General features: G+C 41.3%; 1 protein-coding gene across 1 annotated transcript; it reads left to right on the top strand.

The window, feature by feature from the left end:
- Positions 1–8,535: 8,535 nt before the first annotated feature.
- On the top strand, positions 8,536–17,179 carry LOC115263319 (solute carrier family 12 member 8). Its single transcript, XM_029866576.2, has 5 exons — positions 8,536–9,166; positions 9,226–10,693; positions 15,666–15,956; positions 16,027–16,205; positions 16,268–17,179. Exons 1-5 carry the CDS (start codon positions 9,135–9,137, stop codon positions 16,425–16,427), a joined length of 2,130 nt encoding a protein of 709 aa, XP_029722436.2. The 5' UTR covers positions 8,536–9,134; the 3' UTR covers positions 16,428–17,179.
- Positions 17,180–22,151: the final 4,972 nt, after the last annotated feature.

Here is a 22,151-nt window from a genome sequence, read left to right as displayed (position 1 = left end):
AATTAATGTTTGAGCTACTTCAGATGATGTAATCATCGTAGCAATACTGCCAAATATCAACGAAAAATTGCTGAATACAAGAGCTTGCTTGAAGGCATCCATAAGGAAAGGTTGAAACATACTGTTAACGTTATTCTAAGATATAACATGCTCGACGCACGACACTTCATTTATAATGAAAGAAGAAAAACTGGGTTCACAAGGTAACCTATACAGAAGTTACCCTACGAAAATGAACTTTTTGAAGTAGAGCCACTTGGGCTACGCACGCTTTTTACGCTGAAAATTGATCTGAGGTTTCCTAGCCGTAGCCACTACCCAAACTAGACTGGATTACACTCTTCACAATCACAACATCAAAAGGGAACATCAACGACAAACCAAATCGGTGTCAATTGATAAAACGCCAATGGCGAAAACGCAGTAAGCGAAACCGTATAGGTAGTAATGTAAGCTAATTTACAACATTTGAATAATCCCGCCCTTATTTAGCCTCAAATTTGAGACTTAAGAAGGGCAACTGATTATCTCGGAGAAAAGCAAGGTCCACTGCACTATTGCTCCGGTTAGCGCAGTAAGGGCGTAATACTGTGGAGGACGCCCTAATTCTCCACAGGCTCCGTTTGTGGTTAGGTTTTTATTAGACCCCTCTAACCATTCATTCCTTGGCACGGTAAGCATAAAGCCGCATAACACCATGAATTAGGGGTCACCTGTTTAGTGGACTCTTACCACTGAATCAGGCGGTCCGTAGTGTTATTCTTAGCCAATTGAGACAACCGCTACCGACACTACACAGCTATCTAGGCTGATCGGGAAAAGAAATTAACATTGATGGCTAACTTCCGAACGAGCCCGAACAGCCCGTGAAAAAGCCCGTAATTCCGAGGGGCGACCAAATGAGTTTTTTGGTTTCTTAAACATTACTGATAATCGAGAAGAATTTCTCATTCATTTTTCTTAAAAAAAAACAATATGTATGATTACCTCGAAACAAATGTAAAACATCGACAATCTTTATTTTGTCGATCATTGAAAGCGTTTTGTACTTGCACTTTGGACCAGGTGGTTTCATAATCATCTGAATCAGAATCAGAAGGCCGGCTCCAGAGGCACGTTATCCTCCATTCAGAACCCGCTCGTTGAGCCACAACCTCCACCCAACCAACGAATTCGATTCGCTAGTTGGGTGAAGTGACAGCCGCACAAGGGGCGTGCGCATTGTTTTTTTAATCATGTTTTAGGTTGGAAGCAAAAAGGAAAAAATATCAATTTGTTTTACATTTAGAGCAAAACTGATACGTTTTGCAAGATACATATATGGCCAATGCGAGAAATAATTATTTTCACCCATTTTCAGTCGGTGAAGTGAAAATATAGATGTTTATGAAACCACCCGGACAAAAAGCAAGCACAAAACACTTTCAATGATCAACAAAACAAAGATTGTCGATGTTTTGCATTTGTTTCGAAGTAATTGTACATATTCTTTTTTTTTAAGAAATATGAAATAGAAATTCTTCTCGATTATCAGTAAAGTTTAAGCAATCAAAAACTCATTAGCTCGCCCCTCGGAATTACAGATTGGTTGTCATTTTCAGTTTGACATTGAATTATGACATCCAGGTACTTTTTAGTTGGCTGACAGCTCAACTAACGGGGTCCCAACTAAAAAGCCACCCAACTATTAAGCCCCCAACCAGCGAGTCATGACTGTACTTGCACTTTGGACCAGGTGGTTTCATAATCATCTGTATTTTCACTTCACCGACTAAAATGGATGAAGATAATTAATTGTCGTATTGGTTATATATGTATCTTTCATAACGTATCAGTTTGGCTCTAAATGTGAAAATAATTGAAAAATTTACAAAATTTTTATTTTTACTTCCAACCTAAACATGATAAAAAAGCAATGCGCAAACAATGTGGCTCAACGAGCGAATTCCGACTGAGAGAATGGTTCAAACGTAAGAAAAACAGTATAATATATTGTTACATAAAGATCGGATGTAAATGTATAGTAGCTACCAATGTACAAAGCTTTTAGCGAACCATTCCATCACAACACACTATATTGTAGCTGGTACACTGTATGGTACAGGAATGGTTTTCACCAAATACCCTATGGTTAGTTTTTATCCGGGTGGGTTTGATTCTCGAATAGACGACATAGCATGTCTCTCTATTTTTCTAAACTAGGATTTGTCTAGTAGGACACTAGACAGAAAAAGCACAATAAACCAGCCGGTTAGTTTTCCCTTACCGGATACCACGAAGAAGAGTGTTTAATATCAGTAAAGGAACCTTTATTGTAATTAAATGATATGTCTTGCTTTGTGCTAGGTTTCACGAGGTAATGAATTTCTCTAATTGAACTTTGTTCAAATATATTGAATTACAACATAAAATAGCCTCAGTTATTAAGCAATGATAGATATAATTTGGATATAATAAAAACAGTTTCAAATACATTTTAGCTAACTTGCAGCGTTAAAGAATTGTAATTGGTTCGCTGCTTTGTCCATAGAAACGGGCGAGAATACGGGATTCCAGTTTGAGGAAGTGACCACGCCGTTTCGTCGGAAATTGAAATGATTGCTTTGGGGGATGCGGCTCGTCGACACAACGTTCCACGGGCAAATCGTTGTCGTTCAGCTGATGCGAAGATTCCGCGCTCTGTTGATAATGGATGTCCACGGAATGAGACACCGTTCCCCTTCTGAAGCGCTCTTTCTGCGAAGCGGTCGGAACATTGAACACTTTGCAGCCAATCCTCTTAAATTCCTTAACGCAGTCCAAGGTGGCAATGATTTTGGTTGCAGAGACAAAGTTATGTATTCCAGCGGCTCGAAAAACGGCACAATGTATTCATCGGTATCTCTCCAGTTCCTTGGCAAATGCTATCACAACTTTCGAGGCTGTCTTCTGGAGTTCGGGAAGGCATAGTGATTTGCTGTCGGATTTGCTTGGTGATTCGCTGAGCTCTTCTTTTTTGCAAGAACCAATAATATCGGTAGGTTGCCGGCCACAAACAGACGATGAAAAGAGAAAAACTTCGTGAATTTTTTTGATCAAGCACTATAGTTGCAATTTGGGGGATTTTTTTGTTTGTTTACAAACATACATACATACATTTATTTGTTCAACATCATTAAGACAAGACATAATCAACAATAGTACGCCACAATACTCGGTTTGTGGCTGCCGCTCTCCATCCTCGGTCGCGCCCAATGCTCGCCAAGTCACGTTCCACCTGGTCCGCCCATCGTGCTCTCTGCGCTCCACGCCTTCTTGTGCCAACCGGATCAGTTGCAAACACCAGCTTTGCAGGGTTGTTGTCCGGCATTCTTGCAACATGCCCTGCCCACCGTATCCTTCCGGCTTTGGCCACCTTCTGGATGCTGGGTTCGCCGTAAAGTGCAGCGAGCTCGTGGTTCATTCTTCTCCGCCACACACCGTTCTCCTACACACCGCCGAAGATCGTTCTTAGCACGCGTCGCTCGAAAACTCCGAGTGCTTGTAGGTCCTCCTCGAGCATGGTCCATGTCTCGTGCCCGTAGAGGATCACCGGTCTTATTAGCGTTTTGTACATGGTGCATTTGGTGCGTGGGTGAATCTTTTTCGACCGCAGTTTCTTCTGGAGCCCGTAGTAGGCCCGACTTCCGCTGATGATGCGCCTCCGAATTTCTCGGCTCACGTTGTTGTCGGCCGTCAGTAAGGATCCGAGGTAGACGAATTCCTCCACCACCTCGAAAGTATCCCCGTCTATCGTAACATTACTACCCAGACGGATCCGGTCGTTTTCGGTTCCGCCTACCAGCATGTACTTTGTTTTTGAGGCATTCACCACCAGTCCGACCTTTGCTGCTTCGCGTTTCAGGCGGGTGTACAGTTCTGCCACCGTTCCAAATGTCCTAGCGATAATGTCCATGTCGTCCGCAAAGCACACAAATTGACCGGATTTTGTGAAAATCGTTCCCCGGCTGTTGAGCCCGGCTCGTCGCATCACACCTTCCAGCGCGATGTTGAAGAGTAGACATGAGAGTCCGTCACCTTGTCGCAGTCCCCGGCGAGATACGAATGAACTGGATAGTTCACCCGAAACCCTTACGCAGTTTTGCACACCGTCCATCGTTGCTTTAGTCAGTCTAGTCAGCTTCCCAGGAAAGCCGTTTTCGTCCATGATTCTCCATAGCTCTGCGCGGTCGATACTATCGTATGCCGCTTTGAAGTCGATGAACAGGTGGTGCGTTGGGACCTGGTATTCACGGCATTTCTGGAGGATTTGCCGTACGGTAAAGATCTGGTCCGTTGTCGACCGGCCGTCGATGAAGCCGGCTTGATAACTTCCCACGAACTCATTTGTTTTAGGTGACAGACGACGGAAGATGATCTGGGATAGCACTTTGTAGGCAGCATTCAAAATAGTGATCGCCCTGAAGTTCTCACATTCCAAATGGTCGCCTTTCTTGTGAATGGGGCAGATTACCCCTTCCTTCCACTCCTCCGGTAGCTGTTCGGTTTCCCAGATCCTGACTATCAGCCGATGCAGACAGGTGGCCAACTTTTCTGGGCCCATTTTGATGAGTTCAGCTGCGATACCATCCTTACCAGCTGCTTTGTTGGTTTTGAGCTGGTGAATGGCATCCTTAACTTCCCTCAGCGTGGGAGTTGGTTCATTTCCGTCCTCCGCTGCACTGGCGTCGTCGCTCCTTCCGTTGCCGTGGGCTCCCGTGCCTACGTTCTCCACGCCATTCAGGTGCTGATCGAAGTGCTGCTTCCACCTTTCGATCACCTCACGTCCGTCCGTCAAGAGGCCTCCGTCTTTATCCCTGCATATTTCGGCTCGCGGCACGAAGCCGTTGCGGGATGCGTTGAGCTTCTGATAGAACTTCCGTGTTTCTTGGGAACGGCACAGCAGTTCCATTTCTTCACACTCCGCTTCTTCCAGGCGGCGCTTTTTCTCCCGAAAGAGGCGGGTCTGCTGTTTCCGCTTCTGTTTGTAACGTTCCACGTTCTGTCGAGTCCCTTGCTGCAGCATTACCGCCCTCGCTGCGTTCTTCTCCTCCAAAACCGTTCTGCATTCTTCGTCGAACCATTCGTTCCGTCGATTCCGTTCCACGTACCCGATGGTGCTCTCGGCTGCGTCGTTGATGGCTGCTTTCACTGTACTCCAGCAGTCCTCTAGAGGGGCCTCATCGAGCTCGCCCTCGTCTGGCAACGCGGCTTCGAGGTTCTGCGCGTATGCTGAGGCGACATCCGGTTGCTTCAGTCGCTCTAGGTTGTACCGTGGCGGTCGCCGGTACCGTACATTGTTGATGACAGAGAGTTTTGGGCGCAGTTTGACCATCACCAGATAGTGGTCGGAGTCGATGTTGGCGCCACGATGGGTCCTGACGTCGATAATGTCGGAGAAGTGCCGTCCGTCAATCAGAACGTGGTCGATTTGAGATTCCGTCTGCTGTGGTGATCTCCAGGTGTAACGATAAGGGAGGCTGTGTTGGAAAAAGGTGCTACGTATGGCCATATTTTTGGAGGCGGCGAAATCAATGAGTCGTAGGCCGTTTTCGTTCGTTTGCTGGTGGGCGCTGAACTTACCAATCGTCGGTCTGAATTCCTCCTCCTGGCCTACCTGAGCGTTCAAATCTCCTATGATGATCTTGACGTCGTGGCTTGGGCAGCGTTCGTACTCGCGTTCGAGCTGCGCGTAAAATGCGTCCTTGTCATCATCAGTACTTCCGGAGTGTGGGCTGTGCACGTTTATTATGCTGAAGTTGAAGAATCGGCCCTTGATCCTCAACCTGCACATTCTTTCGTCGATCGGCCACCAACCGATCACGCGCCTCTGCATATCACCCATCACGATGAAAGCTGTTCCCAGCTCGCGTGTGTTGCCGCAGCTCTGGTAGATGGTATGATTACCTCTAAACGTTCGCACCATGGATCCTGTCCAACACACCTCCTGCAGCGCTACGATGCGGAACCCGCGGTCCTTCAGTAGATCGGCGAGTATGCGGGTGCCCCCAATGAAGTTGAGAGATCGGCAGTTCCACGTACCGAGTTTCCAATCGCAAGTCCTTTTTGTTCGCTGGGGTCGTTGCCGTTGGTCTCGGTTCGTATTATTCTGTTGCTGATTTTCCGTTACAATGGGTTTTTACGGCTGGCTCGTAGGGCCTGACACCAAACCCCTACTTTCCGGAGGACCATAGTGCACAGTTGAGCTTAGAGTCCTTCCCTGGCACTCGGACGTAGATCAGCCGCCCCTAACATGGGGATCAGACGCTGTTGTGAGCCGCTCCTCCTGGAGAACAGACGCTCAGGTTTGCCGAAGCAAACCCCCCCCTTCCCTGTCAGCCTACGACCAAAGTTCCCACCGGGGTTGGTTACCCGATCTTCCCTAAGGTTGCTCATAGTTTCCGGCCGGTACCGCGTGGAGGTAGGGATAGGAGTTGCTGGGCAGAGGCTAGTGGATCACAATGGGATCTGAATTGCGCAGCATACCCAGCCTTTACCGTGCCGTGCCGTGCCGTGTGTTTACAAACAATGATTCACAAAACTGTGGAATTGGAAAAGCAGAGACAAACAGACGTAACACTTAGAGGAAATTCCTCAAAAACTTTTGCCCTGTGTCTTTTTTATGAGCACACTGCCACCTGTTGGTAGAACCGCGCGCGACACTGTCGGCCATAATGGATTTCGATTTGATGTTTGTCAAACACGCACACTACTACACAAATCGCCTGTAACTTTCGATTGCATCATTCAGCAACGTGTACACTGACAAACGTCAAAGCGAACGAACATTAGCGCCTCTGGTGGAAGGATCGCGGAAATCAAATGAAATTTGAATCGATAGTTAAATGCATGTGCCAAGCCGTTTTTAAGAGTGTTACGTCTGTTTGTCTGTGGGAAAAGTATAAAAAAATGCATTTATTCGAAAAATGCATTTCTAGATTGAGTTTAAATAAGGGCGAAAGTAACATGAGAGAGTTCTCTTCATCGACTCTCTCTTCTGCAAATTAAAGTGACAAGATGCAAATTCAACCAAACTTGTTTACACTTAGACGCTAGATTGCATCGCAACCTAGCGATTTATGGCCAAAAAGTGCAACCATACGTGCATCTTGTCTTTTTAATTTGAAGAAGAGAGAGTCGATGAAGAGCTGAGTATCGCGGACTGACTCAATATGCTCTCTCTGCGGGAGCCAAACATTGGGAGCCAAACATTGAAGATAGAGGTTATGTTAAACCTTGTTGTACCTGTGTGCTTGATTGAAGAGTATTGTTATCTAGGTGCTGCGGATATAATCAAAACTGTAGTCACGATATCTCCATTTGCCGCTGTCAATCCGTTGGAAAGCGAGGAGAAGGATAAACATTGTTTTGAACCCTTTTCAGCTAATTTTGTAATAACTATCCATCAAAATTTCCATCGCGAATGGAAAATAATAAACTTTGCACACGAAAACAAAACTGGAATAATGGTGGATTGATCATGTTTACCATTTCCGAACAGCGTCGCGACGGCATGTTTGACAACTGCGCTGAGAGAGGTGTTTGCAAGAAAATTGAACGCTCGTGCGTGTTTACAAGCTGTGTGCCGGGAGTGTGTTGGTGTGTGTTAGCTAGCTTGAAAAATAAAACCGTTTCTATTCGCAGCACCTAGATTAAGAGAACTCTCTCATGTTACTTTCGCCCTTATTTAAACTCAATCTAGAATTTTGATTCGATTTGAAACCACAAAATACACATCAATACAAGTTAATTCAAAAAGTGCAAAATATTACACTATTACAAAAAATACATAAAAATACACAAAAAATACACACATTCGCTTTTCAATACATCAGCATGCATCGAAAATACATAAGTGAATCGCCCCTCGGTTAGTTGTTCCCGCCGCCGCCATTACCGCTCGCGGATAAGTGGATTGGTGGTTCAGAAAAAGAAGCTCTTTTGTATAAAATCAAAAAAAAATCAATACATTTTTCTTAATTGAAAAGAGTCTATTTTACGAAACGACAACAGTGTTGATATTGATATTAACACTCACGGGCTTGAGCGCGACATGAAATTAAGCGATCAGCTGATCCTTCTTCTTCTTCTTTGTGGCTTTACGTCCTAACTGGGACTTGGCCTGCCTCTTTCTCCAACTTAGTGTTCTTTTGAGCACTTCCACAGTTATTAATTGGAGGGCTTTCTTTGCCTGCATGAATTTGTAAATTGTGAGGCAAGCACAATGATACACTATGCCCAGGAAGTCGAGAAAATTTTCTCGACCGGAACGGGAATCGAACCCGCAGTCTCCGGATTGGTGATCCATAGCCTTAACCACTAGGCTAACTGGAGACCCCAATCAGCTGATCCGAAACGTCTCGTAAAATGGCTCATACTGATGGATCAATAAATAAGAAAAACAGCAGAAGTTTGGGTTCAGTGCACGCAGCCGGTGTAATTCAGAGGAAGATATTACACCGTCATTACCCGTCAAAACGTCAAAATCACTTATCAGTTTTTGCTCGGGATTTCCCCTGTTGTGTTGTCTCCGTTGTTCTGCGTCGAGCGGCAGGCGGATGATGACTGATGAGGTTTCAATCATCGATCATTCGCACTTTTCCCCCATCGGTTTGTCGTCGCGAGTGTCTTTTTCAAGAATTTTTGCATGTTTTTCGATCCAATCGCCAAAATAAGTGGGAATATCAAGAACTGCTGGTTCTCGATAAGTGCGTAATCGGTAGAATCATCACATTGATAAGTGAAGAACATTAATGAGCGAAAAGTGTCGCTTCGAAGAAAAAGTGCTTGTGACAAAAGAAAGTTTGTCTTGTGGCCCCTCGGAAGGATAGCGAAAAAGAACATGACATCACATTCCATTTCGACGCTGCAGCTGAATCAAGATCGATGATAATGTTGCTGGCGATGACGATGATGCACAGCTAGGCGTTGATGAGTTGCGTTGGGTGGTTGGGTGGAAGAGCTAATCCTCAAAGGATTATTCGTATTTTGTTTACATTTTTGATGCGTTGAGAAGAAAATTGATCCAGCTGTACTGAAGCACTTGATTGAAAGAAGAGTGAAAAGTGCTATTATTGTGACGTGGAAGCGTGAAATTAATAGTAATAGGTGTCAATATGCCGGAAAGGAACAACGTAGATTGGTCTCGGTGAGTCTAGTTATATGGTTCTCTTAGAACACTGTTAAAATTGCAATTTCGTATTCCAGGTACGGATTAGGCAATGATGATTCATCCCCCACGGATAGAGCCCGAACCAGGGGCAACGTCGGTGGATTTGTAGACTTAGGTAACGAGTACGACTATGGCGCCGGAGGACACCATGCCTCCGGACGGGATGAGATTTTCGCCGAGGATCAGGGTGATAAGCCCTGGTGGAGGAGCAACTTCTTCATATCACAACCGGTGCTGTTCGGAACGTGGGACGGAGTATTCACGTCCTGTTTGATCAACATCTTTGGAGTTATTGTGTTTTTGCGTTCCGGATGGATTGTAGCCGAGGCTGGCATTATGCACGCCGTGTTGATAATTTTCTGCGCAGTGGCGATTGCCCTGGTTTCGGTGCTGTCGGCGGTCGGAATATGCGAACGTTGTCGAGTGGAAAGTGGAGGAGTGTATTTCCTGATAGCCCACACGCTGGGATCGCGATTTGGAGGTTCGCTTGGAATGTTGTACTGCTTCGGACAGGCAGTGGGATGTGCACTGAATGTGCTTGGTTTCGGAGAATCTATGGCCGGATTGGTTGGCCTGGAGGGTAACAAATGGGCCATCCGATTGTTCGCCATTGCGGCTGTACTGCTACTAGGAGTTATCAACGTGGCCGGTGTAAAGTGGGTCGTGAAATTGCAGTTCGCTTTGCTAATCATTTTACTTGTATCCGCATTGAACTTCATGGTAGGCAGTTTCACCGGAGAGGATCCGGAACATGGATTCGACGGATGGGGTCAAGGCCACATGGCATTAAATCTTTGGCCGAATTATAGTGAAGGCACGACATGGTTTACTGTGTTTGGTGTGTTTTTCCCAACAATCACTGGCATTCTTTCCGGAATCAATATGAGTGGAGATCTTCGAGCGCCGTCCACAGACATTCCGAACGGAACACTAGCGGCGCTGAGTACGTCGACATTCCTGTACATGGTATTTATCCTATTCCTGGGTGCCACTTGTGTAAGGTATACCCTGCTAACGGACTTTATGATTGCGGTGAAAGTATCCGCAGTGCCATTCCTTCTCCTTGCCGGAATCTACGTGTCCAGCATGTCGTCCTGCCTTGGAGCAATGTACGGAACCCCGAGAGTCCTACAGAGCATTGCCAATGAGAATGTGATTCCCGGAATCGGTAAACTTGGCATGGGTCGCGGTCCAAACAAAGTCCCCCTTTATGCTATGGCTGTGGTGGCCACCGTAACAACGACATTCATCATCGTTGGTGACATCAACACATTGGCACCGATCGTGACCATGCCGTTCCTGTTGACCTATGCGTGCATCGATTATTCGTATTTTGCCCTAGCGCAGACATTTGACATTCAAAACGTACGAGAGGAGCGCTTCAGAATACAGGCGCAGAGTCCGTTGTATGAGACTAGGAACTATGGAACGACGGGAGACTACCAGGAAAATAACGATCTCGATCAGTTGTTCCCGGAACGAACGCGGCATAAAAATCTTTCTGTAAGTTACTGTTTTTCCTATACTGTTTTAAGGTCTCTTTTGAACGGAATGTCATACAAACTTTGCGTACTTTTTAAAAAAATCGTTAAACAAATTTGCAGATGTAAATATAATGTAAACTTTTTTCCACCGATTGTGGGCATGTGTGAGAAACATGAATGTAGAAACAATTGGCTGGAGTGGTTATCACCCAAATGCGCAATGTTTGGCACTGCGCAAAGTTTGGTGCCTACGCGATAATAATTTGAAATTGATAAGATTTGAATTTGAACAAATATTTCTATGCCAAAAAAGCATTTACGAAAAAAAGTGCTTGAACAAAAGTTATTGCAAATTTTAGTTGTAAATCAAAAGTATTTTGATTGTTTATCAATAGTTCGACTATTGAAACAAGTAGTTGGCAGTGGGGTTTACCCAATGAGATTAAAATCGTATTCTATAAACTATTGCATCATATTCATTTAATTTCGTTTGTCTCGACTGTCGAGTTCGTCGAAAATCGATGGTGCTCTAGAGCAACCATGGGAAGTAGAGGGTTAACCCTCGACCGGTCGCGCTGTGGTATTTGTACAGCATGCGGTGGTCAACCGCGCGAGTTACAGAAGGTTAACAACCACTTTCATTTTCAACACAAACAACAAAAATAGTGGCTCATTCAGGGTGGCCACCGAACCGGGAAAAACGGGAAAACCGGGAAAAAGACGGGAATTCAGAACGACCGGGAAAAAATGGGAATTTGAGATGATTACCGGGAAAATTAGTGTTGAAAGGAATTTGGTGAACATATTTGAATTTTATACAACTTATCGATAATCTCTATAAGCAAGTTGAATTCAAATTATCGGATCTGTGAATAAATTTAGAGCTTCAGCATCATTTCAAAAGTAAACAATTTCATAAAGGATTAACCCTTTCCTTTCCACGATTTTAAACGATTATTAATATGTCAAGTAAGCGTTTCCGAAAAAAAGTGCTTGTACAAAACTTATTCTAAATTGGCAGAAATTTTCGAAATCAAGGAAAAAGTTTTATAGTTGTAAGTCATTAGTTGTTTGATTATTTATCAATAGTTCTACTATTGAAACGTGTGTTGGTAGTTGGGTTTACCTAATGAGATTACAATTGTATTGTAAAAACTATAGCATCATATTTTTTTTTATTTTCGTTTGTTTCGAGTTCGTCAAACATCGGTTATGCTCTAGAGCAACCATGGGAAGTAGAGGGTTAAATATTGAAAGTAAATTTGAAGTGAAAGAATTGTATCTTTCGATCAGAATATTCAACATGTTTGACCAACTTGAGACAAACGAAATTAGATGTAATAGTTTTCAGAATACTATTGTAACCCCATTAGTTTTAGTTTAACTACTAACTACTTGTTTAAATGGTAGAACCATTATCTAAAATTCCAAAACATTATTAATTTACAACTATTCCAAAGTAAGCCAGTTGTTCAGGTTTTTTCGGGTACGCTTTTTTTTTGGTTGTTTGGCTGTCGTGAGACATAAAAGATTAATACTTCATATATTTCTAGAAGCAAGCACGTGACTACGTCTTTAGTCCAAAATTGTTTTCAGATTAGAATCGATATTTAAAATTGGACAAATTTATTTCGGCTTGTTTAAAGACTTAAATTTCCAGAATGCTGTTCAAGTAAAACTTAAGTATTCAAAAGCAGCATAAGTACCAGCCAGGTTTTTCTGTTCAACGTTCACTTTACGATGCCACGAAAATATTCGCCGAATCTTCAACAGGACTGTATTCCCAAAAACTTTTCTTTGATACAGTTTCATCAGAAAAAAATATTAGTAAAACTCGGGTAGAGGCTAATGGCAAACAAAGGACAAAATAATAACTAGTTTTGACATCATATCTCGTTTTGCCATTCTTCTGTTATTATGAAAAACTTAAAATGGCAAATCAATAGCAAAATATACAATCATAGCAAATCTTGTCATTGATATGTTGTTATTCATGAATAATGCAAAATAACACATCAATAACAACAATTACTATCATGCTAAAACTTGCAATTTAGCACCTTTTATAATGAATTGTATGAAATATCAAAAACAATAACATAATTTACATTCCTAGCTAAATTTGCCATTATTTTGATATTGTGAGAAATTATTTATAAATATTAGGCATCATAACATATTTTACTCTTAATATACCATTAGCTATTATATAATTGTATATTTCAAGCATAACTTTTCAATTCGACGTATCTCGCAAAAGTAAACAAATCCGGATTCTTTCGTTTTGAGTTTTTAATTTCCATAAAATAAAACTGTTTTTACATTGATTGATGAACTTAAATTTTATTGAAGAAAAAAAAGAAATAGCTCATTTTACCTTTCTTCTGCTACTTTGAAATAATAACTAAATCTACCATTATTTTAAAATTGAATTTGAACAACTAAACCTACCACTTGACCTACCATTATTTTGATCGCCACATAAACAGCTAAATTTGTTCTTATTCTGTTATCAATAACTCAAGAATGTCAGATTTTGTTATTCACCGATAACAGTTAATTTGGGTCTTATTTTGTTATCAATATCTCAATAATAACTTATTTTGTTCTTCAATTTAATCCGCATGCTTTGCCATTACTTTGTTATTACAATGGCAAAATAAGTTATTTTTAAGTGTTTCTGCTACCAAAATTTTGTTATTATTTTTGCTATTTTAACTCTTATTTCAAACAAACAAATAACACATTTTGCCATTCAAACATTCTGTTTTAATGGTAAAATTTGCCATTCTTTTGCCATTAAGCTCTACCCGGGAAGGAGCTACAGTATGTACGTAAACTGTACTTTACTCACACTGTCACACTGTAAGATCCTAAAATCGATTCGTTTGATTGCATATTACTCGAATTACTCCACATCTTATGTAAAATGATTGATGTAAAATTTGTTATAAGAATAATGTAGTAAAACATATTTGTTCAGAATTACACTTTGTTTCAGCTAAACTTTCTTTTTTTTTATTCCCGTATTAGGGAAAATTTAGAGGAATTTAAGCTGCTGCCAGTAAGCTGAGCTTTTGTGGTGTGACCTAACATTTACTGAGAATATTTATAATCATTGGTTGGTGATCATTCTTAAAAGACGGAGAGGGTATCAGGTATTATTTTTATTCTTATCATCATTTGAGGGGCCCAGAATCAAAGGGGTGTAAGTGACCATTTTGACGATTTTGAGCTGAGCATATCATAAAATTCTTCAGATTTCAAGCTTTCAGAAACTTTTTTAAGATTGTTCCTACGATGATTGCAAAAATTACAATAAATCAGAGAAAATTGGGTTGATTTTGAAACTCCATACATTTTGTATGGGAAGAAAAATTGGTCAAAAACTTCAAACCTCATTTACTCGAAAGTGGGTTTTTGTCACTTACACCCCTTTGCTTCTAACCCCCTCATTTAGAACGTTGTTGCAAGACAACTGTAATCGTTCTTAACCCTTATGTGGCCGAGAGGTTACCCGGGTACCCAGCGTACATTTAAAAAGCACTGTATAGAAAAAAGCAAAAAGTTTGTCGGACACATATCGGTTAAATATGGTTTATTGAGGAAAAGTATTAGTGTTTACTAGTTAAATGCATAATTTCGAGTGAATTTTTTAAAATTATTCCATTTTTTACGTAAAACGTGAGTTGGGTGTTACAAACTCTAAAAATGTCCATTTAAAAAAACCGGGAAAAGTTGAAAAATCGTACCGGGAAAACCGGGAAAAAGACGGGAATTCCAAAACTAAAATTGAGTGGCCACCCTGCTCATTGGGGTAAAACATAGAACAAGGCCGAAGTGCAAAGTATAAGCAAAATTGTTATACATTTTTTGAAATCTTATGGTATGACCCATATTTAATTTGACACTAATCGATTATCCTGTCACAATTGAGCTGTGATAGACATTGGTTAATAAAACACTCGATCCCAACTAGGCACAACTCGTTTTTATAAAGTCTATTACCCTGTTAGGTTTACTTAGCGAAACTTCCAAGGGCTCTAAACCCTTTTTCAAATATTGACAACCTTTGATTGGACAGCTCTCCACAGCCGCAGAGTTAATGTTCAGCGGATTCATTTTCACCTTGCCAAAAACGACACTCAGATGATTGGATTTTTCCAATCTTGTTTAGATGGTACCTACTGGGGCAGTGACCGCGGTAATCAGGCCCACTATTACCCTCAGGTCTCTCTTGTTTAAATTTAGTATAGTCCTGGCTTTTGCTGCACTAGGTCTTATATTTTTTTGCTATTTTGACATTTAAATGTAGGTACAAACATTTTTCAGAAAATTGTGAAGAAACTTCAATAGATTTCTCATTCTAAATACCAATAAAAGCATTTTTATAGAGAAATAATAAATTTTCTATTAAAAAATGAATCTATAAGCAAAAATTTATCAAAAATATCTAATTTTGTTTTGCGAATTAATTTAAGTTTTTCTATCACGCCGAGGACCTGGGATCGAATTCCACTCCCGACAAACTCGCAAAATGCGAGTTCTTCCTTCGGAAGGGAAGTAAAGCGTGGGTCCCGAGATGAACTAGCCTAAGGCTAAAAATCTCGTTAATACAGATAAAAAAAAAATAAGTTTTTTTTCTGGGATTAAGGGAAGCTTAAGAGTTACTTTATGAAATTTACAAAAAATAACTCCATTTGCAGCAAGAATATGTAATTCCACAACATTCACCCAAAAACCATTTCCTAGAATTCAATTTCTCTGAAAACAATTCTTAAGAATGTTCCATTTTTCAGAGAAACATTTACAATGGAATGTTACAGAGTCATGCTAATTTATATCAGCTTATATTAACTTAATTTAAAAAATCGAAGGAAATTTAAGAAAAAAAGAGAGAGTTTGACCCAGACCTATCCACCGGCTACGAATAAAACCTTTAATAAACTGTTGAGTTCAAAATTTTAGCTATATTCTTTTACCTTTTGCAGAGTCCAACAAATTCACCACATCACGTGCCTTCAAGTACCGAAGCCAATCGAAACGCTCGTCCATTGGCGAATGGGGGAACCGGCGGCAGTGGTTATCCGAACGGAGGGCTATCAAACAGCACATCGATGAACAGTGAAGTGATATTCCGCGATGGAACCGGCAGTACAGCCGGAACCAATTCGCTGTCCGAGGCAGATGACGAACCGATCGCCCCTATAAGACCGCCGATTCACTCGAAAACGAAAAATTGGTACTCCGGCTTCTGCAATCGATGGGCCTCGCTGATGGGCGTGAGTATTTCGAAGAGATGAGGAACTTAAGGTTTGGCAAGGTAACCTTTGATTACATTGTTCTTTTTAGGCCGGCGTGAAGGTGTTCGTGATGTTTCTGGTAAACTGGGTTTTTGCCCTGATTTGCATGGTAACTGTTTTCGTACTATGGTTCTACGTCGGTACGGCGAATCCCGCTGTCAAACCAGGACTAGCTCATGAGTTCCGTTTCTTCGTGTGGCTCAAAAATGCCGTTTTCAGATGCTTTGGGTAATTTTCAAAGGTGATGTAATAGTATTACTTGCATAATAACTAAATCATACAACTTGTAGAAAACGGGTGCACGATTACGAGCAGGTAGTGGTGACTCCTTCCTGTCCGAATGTACCGTTGTCGGCCGCACAATTGAACGAGGAGAACGAAGACTTCGCTTCGCGCCGAAGGTATCATCAGTCTGCCGTCGTGCAGGGTCACTACGTGGACGAAGTGTGAGTCCTTCCCCTAGAGGGGCCAATTCAGGCATTGAGCTAAACTTATTTAACCTGTAAGGGTTGGAGTCAACCAAACACACAAACATAACAACACTGAACAATACTTCTAATTGTGGTAGGTAGAATCGCTGATTAGGATAATATTTGTACATTTATATACAAAACAACATTTCACCGGAAGACCACCAAAGCGAACTGATATAGTCTGAAGGACGTGGTCAAAAATCGTATTTTGTATAATCAAAGAAAAAATTAAGAAAACAAAAGTGTTTATATTTAATTGGTTTAGATATGTACGCGCAATCTTTGAGCAATAAGTGTGAAAATTAACATACTTCATCTAATGGTAAAATTTCTTGTATTGTAAATAACTATGTCTCCGCTAATGCTGCTACTGATTAATTTTAGTTAAAATAGCCTATTTATCAAGATGACGATTATTTATAACCTGTCCACTACCAGTGTAATACGAAAGTAACTACGTTGAGATTCGCAGCTGACTTAGGTAAACCTTAAGTTTTAATCCAGCCTAAAACTGAGTTGAATAATATATCTGACCACAGTACGAAAGCGTATCGCATATTCTTAGGATAAGCGATGTGATGCACTTAAACCTACTATGATGCACAGTAACGCACTTTGGCTTGCTTTTTCGTTTTAATGTCTCAGTTCAGAACGTATTTTGTTATTTGCGGCGCAAATCATTCCTAATTTTATTCGCAATCAATTAGCAATAAATAATTCTTGTACACATTTTTAGTTATGTTAGTTATCAGAGAAACATGCCCATGAGCCTTCAGTGCACTTACTATTAATTACTTTTAGCCATGTCCTTTATAGTGACGCAGAGGACCTTCATGCTCGGCTACGCCTTGACAAACTTCTGTCGATTTCTTTTGCTCTGACTACCTATTTATTTTATTCCAGGCATTCCAACAATGGATCACTAAAATAACTAAAACGGCCGCTATGAAATGAACAGATAGCGCCACCGTAGTCTTGTGTGTTTGATGTAACTCGACTGCTGTCACTGTGTTACAGTCCATATACGGTGGCTCTTTTGTTTTGATGCGGTGAGTAGCGGAAAAGTTGGCTTCAATGATCCATTGTTAGCGTAAATCAAATTACATTTTTTTCTCGAAATTATCGTTTTTAAAGTGCTATCTACTACACCCACAACAATAGTTTGGGAGGACAAAGAAAACTATCAATACATTAACAATGGATCACTAAAATAACTAAAACGGCCGCTATGAAATGAACAGATAGCGCCACCGTAGCCTTGTGTGTTTGACGTAACTCGACTGCTGTCACTGTGTTACCGTCCATATACGGTGGCGCTTTTGTTTTGATGCGGTGAGTAGCGGAAAAGTCGGCTTCAATGATCCATTTTAACAGCATATTTTCCCTTATTTTTCATTCATCCCTATATATGTAGATAGAGTGATAAACAAAATTCCAGCAATTCTGTAATTTATTCATCTTGTAACGTGTTCTTCTCGCTTTCCACAAACAGCAGCTCATGCGCCACTTCCTGGGTTTAGGAAGACTGCTGATGCTGTTTAGGTCCCGGCTTTGAGGCCCTCTTCTATGGCGAGTCATTGAATGGTTCAAAGTTCGAAAACACTTACTAATTCTTGAACTCCCAAACAATAACCCAACTCACCTCTCCAGTCCCCCTGTAAATCGAGAGAACCCTTTACCTACGAAAGTTATTGAAAAATTCAATTTAATTTAAAAAGTAATATCTAAAAGATCGCTTCAGTAGCGATTTTGAAAAAATGCAGAACATATGCCCTTGTCTTTGGAAGCAGTACACGAAGAAATTTCTTTATTGGTCCAATTCGTGCACAATAATCTCCTAATCGCTAGCTTATTCTTCCCTTAACCTATGCTTTTCTTCTAAAGGGTACATGCCGGCGGCGTTGGTCCCACGTCCACACGTGAAACTCACACCCACAAACAAAACATCCAACTGCTCCTTGGCTGCCAACTGAGGATTGAGGAACCACTGTTGCGTGAAGTCCCCTGAAGACCTTCGGTGTGAAAACAAACAGTTCACCGTAGAAAACGGACGACTTGTTTTAGGTCTTCGAATAATCATGGCCGGCGTTCAAGCAGTTCTAGACGTTGGGCGGGTGAGTGGCTTTGTGATGCAAAAGCTTTGGTCTAAGGATTCAACAACTCACAAAAACTTCACCACAAACTTATCCAAGGATTCCATCAGGAATTTTATCCTTAGTTCCTCCAGGCATACCACAGGAAGCTTCGTGGAGAAACAGCATTCATGTAGGTATAGATTCATCCGAATTTTCTTTAGGATATCTTCAGAAAACCCCTCCAGTTTAAAGCCAATCATCGCGTACGTCGGACGTGATCTCGCTTTGCTTACAAAGTAATCATGTGTGGTGCAAGAAAAAACACCCTCGTACAGTAGACGTTCGATAACTGCAACATGTTTACGTTTCACTTAGCGAACGAAAATCCGATAACTGCAACGCCTGAAAGTGTCAACAAGCCATCAACTGACGTAGAATGAACGTGAAATTCATCCGACTGTTCATTTGGGCTAACATGGCGCACCATTTTGACATTTGGCGGTGCGATAACTGCAAATGTGTTGCAGTTACCGGACTTGCAGTTAAAAAGCATTGCAGTTAAACCGTTTGCACCGACCGAACGTCTACTGTAGTTGATTTTACCCACCAGGGTGCGATGACGTCACGTTTTCGATTCCCGCATCTTGTACCAATGTTTAGGGAACTCAAATGCATTGTTACTGGGGAACCCAATTGATGTTGGCTGCAAACTATCCTATTGGTTGGGAATACACTCAGCGAAAAAAACTAGCGAAATTCATCGAAATACCTTATGAAAATTTGCTATAACTAATTCTTATGGATGACATAAGAATACCTTATGAAAATTGATCGTGCTTGCTATGACAAATTTCATAAGATAGACTTATGAAAAGAACAAAAAAATCTTAAAATGATGCAAACTGGATTCGATCCATGAACGTCGGGATCACCGAGCCCGTGTTTTATCCACACGGCTACCGACGCTTGAGAATTCCATGTTGCTAAACATGAATAAAAGCCAAGCTGTGAGACGATTTTACGTCATAGAGTGACCTTATAAAATTCATCCGAATCATTATGAATTATTTAGAGGCCGTTTCATAAGTTGTGCCTTACGGAAATCTTAAGGTTATTTGGCTGAGTGTAGGGATGCCATATACAGTAGACGTTCGATAACTGCAACATGTTTACGTTTCACTTATGTCGAATTCGTTTTTGAACCTGGGTTGGAACTGGATTGGCGGAAAATGTGTAAACAAACAAACGTCAAACAAACTTTAGTACAAGCGAAACCGAAGTCGGGTTGGGGTTGAAACTGTGATCTCATCCAGTTCCAACCCAGGTTGGAACTGAATCAAAAACGAATTCGACATTAGCGAACGAAAATCCGATAACTGCAACGCCTGAAAGTGTCAACAAGCCATCAACTGACGTAGAATGAACGTGAAATTCATCCGACTGTTCATTTGGGCTAACATGGCGCACCATTTTGACATTTGGCGGTGCGATAACTGCAAATTTGTTGCAGTTACCGGACTTGCAGTTAAAAAGCATTGCAGTTAAACCGTTTGCACCGACCGAACGTCTACTGTACGTGATTTTACCGTTCTGCCGGTTCGCCCGGATGTGAAAAAGGTGCAGCAGTTTTTGGAGGAAGAAATTAAACTTCAATATTCCGATGTTGAAAGCATACAGTTGCATCACCACCGCAACTGTGTGCTCATCGAGATGAAGAGCTTTGAAATTGTCTCACGCTACCAAGTGGAGAACAATTGCAAACGGACAATGCTTTGTGCGGGAAAAGAATTTCGCATCCCCGTTTACGTCGATTGTGATTTCGTGACCGTATGAGTACACGATCTTCCTCGGTCAATGGATAATTCCATTACATATCAGCAATCACATGCTGAAGTATGGGGAGGTAATTTCCATACGGAATGATACGTGGAAACACTATTTCTCCGGAATTCCAAACGGTGTGCGAGTGTTGAGAATGCGTTTGATTCGTGACATTCCGTCGTTCATCACCATCGAAGACGAAAGGACGATGGTTTCCTACATCAACCAGCCCAAACTATGCCATCAATGCGGCCAACCGGCCCACATAAATAAGAAGTGTGCGGATGCCAGTTTCTCAACTCAAGCTGTAAACAGGCATGAGTCAGCTAACGGGACATCCGGGGAGCTATTTAATGCAACCGATTTCCCTCCTATCAACAACATCGAAGAGCCAGCACCCGATACAAATGAACCTACAGCTGAAGACCGTAAACAACACAACAACGAAGACTGGACCGACATTGAAGACAATAGTCCTGTTCAACGGCGTAGGTTGAACTTGCTCGGAGTTGCTGCATCCTACTCTTACCCATTTGTCAACAAACGGGAAAGAGCGGGATGGAGCAAGTTCGAGCAAGTTCAACCTACGTCGTTGAACAGGACTAATGGATCAAGTAGGGTAAATCGGGGTAATTTGGCCACCATAAGCAAAAGTCGATTGAGGATACAGAAAACAACTTTAAATCTCTCGCACATCGTATGGTCAGAATGTTTCTGATAATACTGTACTAGTTGCATAAAAATATCATAAACTAATCGCGTTTAAATGCCAAAAAATTAATTTTGAAAAAAAGTTTTGTTTTTGCGTCGATTTTGAACCGTCGGGGTAATATGAGCACCCTATTTTCGATGAAGAATTTATATCGCCTAATGAAGTACAAACTTAATAACCCGTAACGTGGGTAGATCACCTTGGAATGGTGCGTTACGGTGTAAGATCTACCATTTCAAGTTTTGATCTTGCTATTTTCCAGCCTGGTTTATTTAAATGCAGGAACATTCCAGGATCAAGATTTGGTGTACTTTTTTACACTATTTATTTATTTATTTATTTATTTTATTCTATTTATTTTTCATTGCTAATATACTGTTTGTTTCAGAGGGATGGAGGTAAATTTAAACTATATATAAATAACAATTTACAAAAATATAACAGTGGAGAACGTATCACAATTTAATACTTTTTTCTATTTCAGATTTACAAGCAGGTAATCAGCGATCAAAACGGCGAAGTATCTCTTTCTTTAGAAAGGTCACCGTACGATACAGTGACAAGTAGACCACGTTTTCCGCGTCGATTTATTCGTGTCGAGTTCCATAATTTCGATATCTTTTTCGAACATTTACGATAATGTATTTCTGTTCATCACACCTTCAACTTATATTACGCGTTGCGAACATTCGCGGATAATAAATATGTACATGTACAACGGTTTTATTATCCCCAATCTTATTAACACGGGAACGCGAAAAAAAGTAATACAAGAACATAGATAAAACTCAAAAGCAACGATTCTAGTTGTTTAGTTGTCCAGTTTACTCGTAAAGCTACGGCGCGGGTTTTGGTTTTTCAGCATTGGCAGTAACACTAAACGGAGTTGCATACAGTTTATTTTCTGACTGAGAAACGATAAGCTTAAAACGTGCGTTATTACGAGTGGATCCGACATAAGCGTGGTTTAAAAAATATTCATACCCGGTATACAATTAAATTTAATACACAAACATACAATAAAATTATTGTATTCTTCCGACAGCCGGCTGGCGGAAGACTAAACCATATCAAGGGTTGCATAGCTCACATC

The sequence above is a fragment of the Aedes albopictus genome, chromosome 2, assembly GCF_035046485.1.
Source record: "Aedes albopictus strain Foshan chromosome 2, AalbF5, whole genome shotgun sequence".
In the NCBI taxonomy this organism is placed as follows: Eukaryota; Metazoa; Arthropoda; class Insecta; order Diptera; family Culicidae; genus Aedes; species Aedes albopictus.
This window is presented reverse-complemented; position numbering and strand designations above follow the sequence as displayed.

Bases quoted from the DNA above. Each gene is read 5' to 3' on its own strand.
- LOC115263319 (XM_029866576.2), top strand. From the start codon at position 9,135: ATGCCGGAAAGGAACAACGTAGATTGGTCTCG. The intron at 10,694-15,665 runs GTAAGTTACTGT...TACCTTTTGCAG, and splicing joins CGCGGCATAAAAATCTTTCT to AGTCCAACAAATTCACCACA. The intron at 16,206-16,267 runs GTAATTTTCAAA...TACAACTTGTAG, and splicing joins GCCGTTTTCAGATGCTTTGG to AAAACGGGTGCACGATTACG.